General features: G+C 39.0%; 2 protein-coding genes across 8 annotated transcripts in view; both read right to left on the reverse strand.

The window, feature by feature from the left end:
- Positions 1-228: 228 nt before the first annotated feature.
- On the reverse strand, positions 229-6,217 carry ldah (lipid droplet associated hydrolase). 7 transcript variants are annotated; one of them, XM_080011905.1, is made up of 8 exons: positions 6,169-6,217; positions 4,371-4,517; positions 3,852-3,986; positions 3,413-3,582; positions 2,566-2,614; positions 2,232-2,472; positions 1,710-1,792; positions 229-846 (listed from the first exon to the last, which is right to left on the reverse strand). In XM_080011905.1, the coding sequence occupies exons 2-8, from the start codon at positions 4,507-4,509 to the stop codon at positions 686-688; spliced, it is 978 nt and encodes a 325-aa protein (XP_079868031.1). In that variant the 5' UTR covers positions 4,510-4,517; positions 6,169-6,217; the 3' UTR covers positions 229-685. The 7 variants fall into 7 exon arrangements, with proteins under 7 accessions (XP_079868031.1, XP_079868029.1, XP_079868030.1 ...); XM_080011903.1 differs by having other exon boundaries at positions 1,705-1,792; XM_080011904.1 differs by lacking the exon at positions 6,169-6,217 and adding an exon at positions 6,033-6,165 and having other exon boundaries at positions 1,705-1,792.
- A 79-nt stretch (positions 6,218-6,296) lies between these two features.
- Positions 6,297-10,153, reverse strand: part of apoba (apolipoprotein Ba) — a gene marked incomplete at both ends in the record, with an annotated part of 31,768 nt that continues 27,911 nt past the window's right edge. Inside the window, 4 exons of the mRNA XM_080012083.1 lie at positions 6,297-6,401; positions 8,395-9,336; positions 9,447-9,633; positions 9,969-10,080. Coding sequence (XP_079868209.1) covers positions 6,297-6,401; positions 8,395-9,336; positions 9,447-9,633; positions 9,969-10,080 — 1,346 coding nt within the window. The remainder of the gene's footprint in view (positions 6,402-8,394; positions 9,337-9,446; positions 9,634-9,968; positions 10,081-10,153) is intronic.

Raw genomic sequence — 10,153 nt, forward strand, 5'->3', positions numbered from 1 at the left:
CTAATAAAGACAGATAATCTGTATTAAGTATTTTGGATGCATTTTATTTCTGCTTCCTCATAATAAATAATAGTTATAAATAGTAATAAATCCTGGATACATCTTTTGACCCAGCCTCACAGTTTCAATGGTGACAAAGGATTTACAGCGTACAAAGTTTTATTTTCTTGTTGTTATTGGTTTATTTCATCTGGTTTGCTTCATATATATATATATATACACACATACATACAGGTACTGCTCACTTAACGACCTACATTTGTGTGTGTGTGTATATATATATAACCATATACTGTACACACACACACACATATATATACACACACACACACTATACTATATATATGACTGTTAATTATTATCAACATTAATTAGATGTTGAAACTTTGCTTGATTTAAAACTTATCCTAAACTGTCATTGCATATTGTATTATTGCACGCCAATCTGACCATGTTTGCCCCGTAGAAGACACAGTATCTACCCACTAGGGGAAGATAGAGGAGTATCCACCTCTTCAACCCAACTAGCAGGTCATCCTTTCCACATGATCTTGGGCGATGCCACAACGAGCATAAAACTGATCTGCCCCCCAACTCAGATTAGCCGAACGATCGATTAATCCTTGGTTGTTTGTTTGTTCATTCCGTTGCTTGAGTTATTTAACATTCATGTCCTCACAGCCACTCAGTGACCAGCCGGGCAACTTGTCTCGCCGCGTCCAGGACGAAGGCGTGGCGGAAGCCCTTTTCGCAGAGTCTGATGTCTCCGCTGGGGAAGTCCTGTTTGAGGTCGTGGTAATACTGCATGGGGCACCAGTTGTCCGTGGCGCCATAATAAAACACGAGCTGTGTGCACAAGTTTTGTGAATGAAGTTCAAAGATACAGTAGAGTTGGGTCAATTTCTGGTTTTGCCGGTCACGGTGTACAAGCCTGAGGTTTGATTTTATTCAAACCGACTGAACCGGCATTTGTCATTACGAGATGTTCTAGCACATAAAAAAGTAGACTACATCAGCAACCTGTGCCGACGGTGGAATAGAGGTATAAATCAGTTGCATTCAATGTGAATGAAAACAAATGGCTTCACCTTTCTCCCACTGTGGTGTGGGGTGGTTTTAAGCAGCCACACCTGTCTTGGGTCTAGGCAATTGGGCCCGGGATCAGAGGTGGCTGCACGCCTGTTGCCCGTCAGAGCAATCAACGAGCAACCGGTAATACTCATACTCACCCATCCCAACACACACACACACACACACACACACACACACACACACACACACACACACACACACACACACACACACACACACACACACACACACACACACACACACACACACACACAGGGAGAGCCTCTGTCATGATGTGTCCATCTGCTCCTGGCTTGTTACACCTGCCCACTCTCTATAATAAACTGGTGTGTATGCAACTTCTCTGCCTGTCTCTCTGTGTCGGAGGGCCCTGAAAATTACTTAGGTCACTCAGGTGACGTGTATAAGGCGAAACTGCCACACCCACATTAATTAAATCCTCCTGAACTTACAGTTGCGAACAAACTCTTTTGGTGGAGTAATTCCCGACACCTGAGTCATTTATAAGCTTTGCTCGCTATGGACAAATTGTTCGCGAGTCTTGCATTACTAGTCACTATTGGTCAAATGAGGTGTGATGGGATTTGATACAAGGTTTTCAGTGGTATTTACCTCACCTTTTTGAGATTTCTTTCGATCGTCAAGTTGTCCCTTTCCAGAACCCTCCTCATTTCCTGTCCGCCCATGTACATGGCATTGGCTAGAAAGAGAACCACACAGAAAATGTCAGTGTTCTCTGCTCTTTGTTCAACTCTTTCGGGTTGGGTGCTCTTCGTCTGGAACTTTCAGCTGATTATTATTATTATTATTATTATTATTATTATTATTATTATTATTATTATTATTATTGATGGTCCATCAGAGCTAAATGGCTATTCTCCCCCTGCAATAAAACCACAAGCAGTTCAGAACTCCCACATACAGCTGTTCAGCTCAAAATGGGTCACATAGTACTTTGTATTAAAATTCTTCTCCTGCATAGACTTTTCCAAATTTCACCAATGTGTATAAAAAGACTCAATAACCGTCACCACCCTACCCACACCTTCCAAAGTGAGCTTCCTTCCAGAGTTGCGTACAGTATATACACAGTGACTACAAATACAACTGCTCTATTTTAGAAGACAGAACCCGCCAACCTGCACAATCGCCACTGAGGAGGCCAACCGTGGGCGCCACGATTCCAGCATCCAGGGAGCGGATTCTGCCAAACACCAGCCTGACCAGGGCAGTTTTGAAACTCTCTGGCAGCAGGGAGAGGAGGAAGACCGGCAGGTAGGCCAGGTAGCGCATGTGGCACAGAACGGGCGTCATTACGCGGCCCTGGGGACTCTGGGCCATGCGCTCTATGGTGGGGAAGAGCATTACAGCCTTCGAAACCTAAAAAACAAAAATAACAGAAAACAAATCAATTGCCGGCATTTTTCTTGGGGTGCTGTGCAGACCTTTTCTTCGCAAGGAGTGCGAACCAACCTCGCAACCTGGTACCATATCTGCTGCCCAGTGGTTGAGGACCCCTGACCTATGGAATGCAAGGTTTTTTTTTATACATTTTAGACATATTGGCAGTATCTCCAAAAACTCATTTTTAATACTGCAACATTTAATGTTAAAAAAGAATAGAACAAAAAAGAGCTTGATTAGATTTTAAAAAATGCTTAATTTAAGCTGAATTGTCATGTGCTATAACCCTAGAAAGTTACCATACAATAATCCTAACAATAAACCTGAAAACCAAACCTATGGATAAGCAAAGAACAGCAGATTGGGCAATTAAAAGAAACAACATTAAATATGAACCTGTAAATTGGCAAATAAAAACAATGAAGGAAAATTTGGCAATGTACAGTAAACCTGGAAGTAAACTAGAAAGACACTATTGTCTAAAATTGCTGGATATAATAAAATTATATGATTATGCAAGAAACCTTGTGATAGAACAGTATTTTAGAATGTACAAAACAGTCCATAAAACATTGCTTTGTGGATTGAAAAACATCATGAAAATTCTTAATTTGGAGTAGGTGGCACCAAAAGCCTGCCGTTTCATTTCTCAGGCTACCTATTTCAATCAAAGCAATAACTAGAATTTGCTGATTTTTCGGTGGTAGTTGAATATTAGTCTCACAAATCAAGACTAGCCAATTATTCAAAGAAAATAAAATAACACAGAGACGTCCATGAATAAACCAAAAATAGATCAACTCGCAGTCCTGAGGTGCTGTCTACATTTCAGCTTGGGTTGAAGTGTATTTATAATCCATGAAATGAGTGTCATGTAAAAGGAAGCCAAACATCCACGCTACGATTCCCTACCCACCTTGAGCTCAGGATCCCTCCTCATCATCTCCAAAATTATGTAGCAGCCGATGGAGTGGCCCAGCAGCACCAGACTAATTTCCATGGGAACGAGCTTCCTGAGGAAGGCCAACTTGTGCTCGATCTGTCCGTTCAGGCCGAACACGTCAGCCTCAGCCACGGACGAGGCATCTGCATGGATGGCAGCCACACACCTCCCTTTAATGCACTGTCTGTTTTCAGCTTCAACAACATTTTAACAATATCTCCCAGATGGTAAATCCTCATTTCAAGCTAATTTGTTTTCAAGGATTGGTTAGCTATTTGCCAACCCAGGCCTAATTAAAATGTTGGTTCAAAAAAATCAACTTGTCCCCAAAGCATAGTGACCTACCCGACCTACCTCTGACAATTCCAAATGGCTGGTGGCCTTTATGATGAAAGCTCAAAAAGAAGCATACCCTCAATCATGTCCATGGTGTCGGGGGGAACGCAGTGGCCTGCGTGGCTCACGGCCCACACGGGGTGTTGGCCCTCAAAGGAACTGTGAAGAGTCTGCATGAAGGTTCTGTAGAAGCCGACCACACCTGGGTTACCTGCATCGAGTGAAGTAAAAGAAAAAAAGTGGAGCATTTTCAAAGACTGTTTAAAATAAATGTTGGAGGATTGCCAGATCAAAGGTGCATCATTCAGGGAATAGTTTGATGTACTGACTACATTACAGCTGTTACTTATTGCTACTTTACTCTCTGTTGGATTAGCTAATGTAAGAACAATAATGATAGATGGTCATTGTTATTGAACAGGCCAGCATGCTTCTAACTCAAGGCATTCTTAATTCTTAAGAAAACCCAAATTAATTAACAAATACTGGAATGAAGAGGGGTTTTTTTTGTCTGAAAGCAAAAAAAATGTGAATATATAATATAGAACGGCTCCATGTCTATTGCTCCTAAAACAAGAATATTAGCTCAACTTACCAGGAATGATGAGAAAAAGCACCTTGTGTCCATGGTTCAAGTGAGTCGGGCCAAATTTGAGAACCTCTGTTGCTGCACCACAGCAGTAGATGAAGTCGGTCTGTGGTTCATTTCTGGCCGTTGTGGCCGTGGATTCCATCTCCCAAGCTTTGAGGCAAAGATAACATTTATCAAATTAAGAGGTGGTTTGGTGGATGCAGATTAGGCCTAGTTTTAGACTAAATCACACTTTTAATCCAGTTTAATTTGAATGGACTTTCTCAGTCATGATTTAAAATAGTGTCAGACTTGCCCTAGTCTTGGTTTAAAAAATCTGATTTCCAGAAGGAAGAGCTGTTGTGGGTCTATGTGAGGGCTTTGATTATACCTGGACAGAGGCAGGTTTATCTTTGGATTCAGGAATGTGGCCTCCAGGTCGACCTTGACAATAGAGAAAATGGATTATCTGGCTAAGACCGGCACCAAGACCTGACAGAAGGAGCTGACTAGTCCTAAATGACCTTAGTCTAAGACTTCCTAGTCTCAAACAAATTCATCTTAAAAAAAGCAACGTCTCAGAAAAGCATTTTTAACATCAGGATTAATTTGAGTAGGACTAGTTTAGTCCTGATTTAGAAACCTAGACCCTGTCTGCGAAACCGCCCAATCCAATATCGGTATCGGGTGCTGATACTGACGTCACTCAGTCAGTCAGACTCACTGGATATCGGACTGAGATCGCCGATCCGCATGCCGATCCAAATTCCATTACATAGCTTGCGCTGGACTATGAACTCAGCATTTTATTTTGCTAATTCAACTCGGCTAATAATTAACCTGTAAAGCACAATGAGCGAAAAGGAACTTGCAGTGTGAGTCGGGCAAAGCGTCACTGCACAGCAGTCATTCAGCTGTGTTGTAAAACTGCAGGAACAAATTTGAATAGAATTCAAATTAAAAAAAAAAAAAAGTTCATCCCGTCTGGGTTTATTTTGCGATAATGACCAGCTGGCTGAGCATTATCTCTTCCTTAGCTGTTTCTTAATAACATGAACCCTTTATGTACAAATCTATTATTGTTGTGAGTTTAAAAACAGCTGACAACAATTACGACAAAATAGATTGTCCATGACAAATCCCCCAAAAAATAAAAACTTTAAATTCCATTACTGTTGGGAATGAATTAACCCATTCTCAACAAGTTGATCGAGACAACTTGTTGACATGACAATAAATGATTAGATCTTGAGACTATTTAAATGGTATTTCAAGAATTTACCTTAGATAACAATGAAAGCATGCAGAACATATTAACCTTCTACCCTTGCACTGACTTATATGGCCTTAAAATGTAAGATGCATACATGTATGCATGCATCTTATATATATATATATATATATATATATATATATATATATATATATATATATAAAAGTGCTTGGCTCTTTTGAACTTCATGGATTACATTGACGTTGGACCCTGGACCTTTGGATAATTACACAATGCGTTTCACTGGTTTGTTTTTTAGCATGTCTGAAAAATTATCTATTATATAAATATAAAAATTAATATAATCAATAATAATACTATGAATTCATATTTATGAATTATAACAATACAGTAACCATAATCATCTCTAATGCAACTGTAATGTAAATGTGCAATGTAAGATGTACACTTACTTTTAATAACTTGTTTTATTTGTGATTGAATGTAAGATTTGTTGTTGTTGTTTTTCTGATTAAAATAATCATAGAGTAGTTAAAGATTCATTGTCAAACAACGCGGACCTCATAGAAACATACAAACACCACGTACCGCATCGAGCACGACAGCATGAGCTGAGGATGCTTGACTTCCGGGTGCGTTCCATTTGGGCCCGCCTACTGTGCTGACGTTTCTGATTTCCATTGGTTCACTCTACTAACAGACACGGAGCTCGACCACTAGCCAGCTCGAATTTCTTCTTCGTCTTTCGGCTGCTCCCGTGGGGGGGGTCGCCACGGCGGATCGTGCTGGTCGATTGCTCCTATTGTGAGATCACTAGCCAGCTCCAATAGAAGTAATTTACAATATTTTAATTTAAACAAATAAGGCAATGTCGTGTTTGATTTAAATGCCACCTGTGTTCATTAATTCCAAGACTATTTATTCACGATTTATTGTAGCTTTTATTTAATGTCATAATCATTTTGGCGCTTTGTTGAATATTTTTGTATGGTCGAATGATTACAATAATAATAATAGAAAAGGGAAGGAAACCAGAAAAATGCATACACCTTTGCGTTATATATCCCATGTGTGCTACAGTTTTAAAGTGAAGCGGTTCAAATGGAATAAGGAACCAAATAAAAACTAAAAACAATAATGATTTGCATTTATCGTCGTGTTTTCGGATTTTCTTTTTATAATATTAATTTAATGAAATATAACATTATCATTATAATATTATATATTATATGAATATAATATAATTTGGATGATCAAAATGATATTGTTAATGTGAAGAATGTGAAGAATTTGAACATTCATCTTTCAAAAAAGGCCTAACACGTGATAAAGGCACCTATGCTCAAGCTGCTGAGGGGAGGTCACTTAGTCTTAGTGACAGATGAAAGCAGGTTCTCATGGATATGATGGAATAATCTGATCGGTCAATATTTGACCAATAAGGTCATTAGTACCCAAAGTGTCGGTCGGTACCAAATTCCAGTAAGTTCAAATAAATGTAAATATCTTCTTTTTGGTCATGTAGATTGTGAACACAATTGCTACACAGCTCAGACCATATACAGAGCAGACGTCTATACAATTTTTTATTACATTTGTTTTTGACAAGAATGTATTTTACTTTAACTTGGATTTTAAGTTGGGGGAATTTGCTGGGTGCCTCATCAGGCCTGCTTGTCAGGGATAAATACAGGATTCAGTTTGTTCCAATCACAGTTTTGGTAGATTCATTTTAAATAAAGGCATTTCTTTCAAAATACAAGTCATGCATTTACGCCTTTTGAAGGAAATTGCTCTGATTGACAGTGAGTGGTGTGGAACCATTGATTTGCCGATGCAATTGTCTTTAGCAGTAGGAAGCTGGTGTTCAGTTCAGGGGTCTCGCATGGTTAAGTAGGGAGGTTGAATGACTGATCAAAAAAAAATGAAAAGACTGAAGGATTAGGAGTATACATATTTCACATGTACACTTGAAATAAAGCGCTCTTTTACAATAATTTATTTAGCAGAAATATCGCTTCACGCAGCTTTTAGTGTCCTAACATTAATGCTGAAGGCAATGTATATCCTATAAAATTCTGTCTAAAGCACTTAGGGGAAATCTGTTTTAAAAAATGGAATAAATTGTAATTATTCCTTTTAGTTTTAGCTAAATTAAAATCTTCCAGAATGATTAAATAATGGATGCAAATATTTTCTTTCCTAGGAGTGATAATTCCTGACATTTGTGGTGCAGTCTCAAATTAATCTTCAGTAATTTTTTACATTAATCATCGCCTAAAGATTTAAAGCCAACGTTGATAAGAAAAGTACAACAAACCCCAGAGGAATTCCTTTATTTCAGTCTCATTTGAGATGAAAACATGAATTGTAACGTATTGCAAGTTCAGTGTATTTTTCAGTGTCAATTAATTACCAATAATTCAAAATAATAATACAATTAAATAAAACATTTGAATAATTGCATGCAACTAAACAGTAACATAAAATGCATCACGCATGTTGACATTTGCAATATTTAAACATTTTCTCCTCTTTCTTAATTTCTCTTGGTGTAGGGAGCACTACTCATTACTTGGATGGTGTCGGCCATTCACTGAAGGATTTCCAGTAGAAAGGAAGAGGAATGTCTACGTCCATCTGCTTGTTACTGACATTTACATATGGTGCTGTATTGTGAGATGCACTCTTTAATAAATCTATACTTTCATTTATTGTGCTGTAATAATGTGATTGTAGAACACTGATGAGTGCCTTGAGGTCAATGATCAGACTCTCCACATTCACAACACTATACATTTCTTGTACTCTCACTTTGCAAAGGTCTTTAAATTGGGTGATGCGTTTCTTTGCCTTTTCAACCTGTTGTTTTGAAGAACGAAAAGTGTTCTGAGCTTGTGCGTAGATGGCATCAATCTGGGAGGCAAACTCCGGGTTTTCAGCCCTTAGAGAGGCAAATAGTTCTTCTGTTTTGTTGACGAACATCTGCCAGACTTCAGTAACTTTCCTCAAGAACTTTTCCAAACTCATGTTCCTCCAGACACGCATGGTCTCTCTTTGCTGATCAAGTATGGAATCCCAGGCAGGCATCAGGTTGTCCATGATTTTGTTTCCTTCAACAACTGTATCAGTTCCGGGAATGGTAAACCTAATTCCCCTGATGTGGTTGCAAATGTCCTTCATGAGTCTGGCGAACCTTTGGATTGCCCTGTCAACACCCATCGACACAGAGTGACGGGCTTGCTTGTAGATCTCCAGGCCTGTCAGCTTCTGGTCTGATCCCGGCAGAGTGAACTTGGTGTCACTCAGGAACCTCATAATTGCATCCAACAGGACTTGAACATTCTGTTGGCTGTGTCTCACAATTACTCTAGTCTTGTTGACAATACTGTCTTTGACCTCCTGCACATTCATGGACGTCACATACACATGCTTCCCCTGATCACTAAGCTGTTGGATTGAATCCTGCAGAACGCTGAGACATACCTGGACCTCTTGGCTGGCTTGGTCGACCATACTAGAGACAGAGTTCCTCAACTTCATTCCGCCACGATTTAGGTCAAAGCTGAAGTGGGCGGTGTGATATTTATTGATGAATTTGAGCACAGCTTCAGTAATGGCAGGCATCCTATCCTTCAACCCCTCAATACCATCATGAAGAACTTCCAAATTCCATGAGGACAGCAGGCTCAGCTTCTTTGACTTCCTAAGAGTGGCTTTGACAGTCAGAATGTCTGTGTCCTTTCCAGGGGTAGACTGAAAGATGAGAGAACAATATGTAAAGACATTAGTTACATCTACATTGTGATAAAATAGCAAACTTATTTTTTTTTTTTTCTAAAAACAATTAAAAAAATTCATCGTACCAGATAACGACTGAACACTTTTACATAAAGCTGTGAGGGAGACCTTCGCTGAAGAAGCAATCCAAGGAAGCCTGATGATGGAGAAGACATGGATGCCGTGATTCCATCTTTGCGGGAGGCAAAGCGGAAGCTTACATCCACAAAAGTTGGGCTGGTGATGTCAACATTCAGTGTATGACGAGGTGCCCTAAAAACAGATAGATACATGTTTCTTAAGATACATTCCGATGTAATTGCAAGCTTTATGTCCCTCAAAATTTGACTTATATTAATACTGATTTTATATCATGTAAATTCTTGAAAACGGGTATCCTTTTTAAGAACTTACACTGCATCAGCTGCATTCAAACTACGCTTCATCCTAAAAAACAGAATGCCACAATCAGAACAAGATTCAATGAAATTACAGAAAAATGTATACCAAAGCATACAGTATGAATGCAAAACTACGGTTCTCTACTTATTGTAGACTTTTTTCCGTTCAAGTAAGGACCGAAAATACTATCTATAGCTTAATTTTACCTCATATTCTGAGCAAAGACATGCTGCCAGTCAACATTTACATCACTGTGAATAAAGTTGCATTTTCCATTCAGGTTCATGACGCTGTTCTCAAATCCAAGGGTTGCAGTTGCTGTAAGGAAATAACAAAAATTGATTCAAGGCATTTCAATCTTTTGAAATTTTTAAAATCATCTTGGAAGTAA

The sequence above is a fragment of the Zeus faber genome (assembly GCF_960531495.2).
Source record: "Zeus faber genome assembly, chromosome: 13".
NCBI classification, from domain to species: Eukaryota; Metazoa; Chordata; class Actinopteri; order Zeiformes; family Zeidae; genus Zeus; species Zeus faber.

Coding starts and splice junctions, on each gene's coding strand:
- ldah (XM_080011903.1), bottom strand. CDS start 4,509: ATGGAATCCACGGCCACAACGGCCAGAAATGAACCACAGACCGACTTC. Junction 2,473..2,565: donor ATATGGTACCAGGTTGCGAG/GTTGGTTCGCAC, acceptor TTTGTTTTTTAG/GTTTCGAAGGCTGTAATGCT. Junction 847..1,704: donor AGAAATCTCAAAAAGGTGAG/GTAAATACCACT, acceptor TTGTGCACACAG/CTCGTGTTTTATTATGGCGC.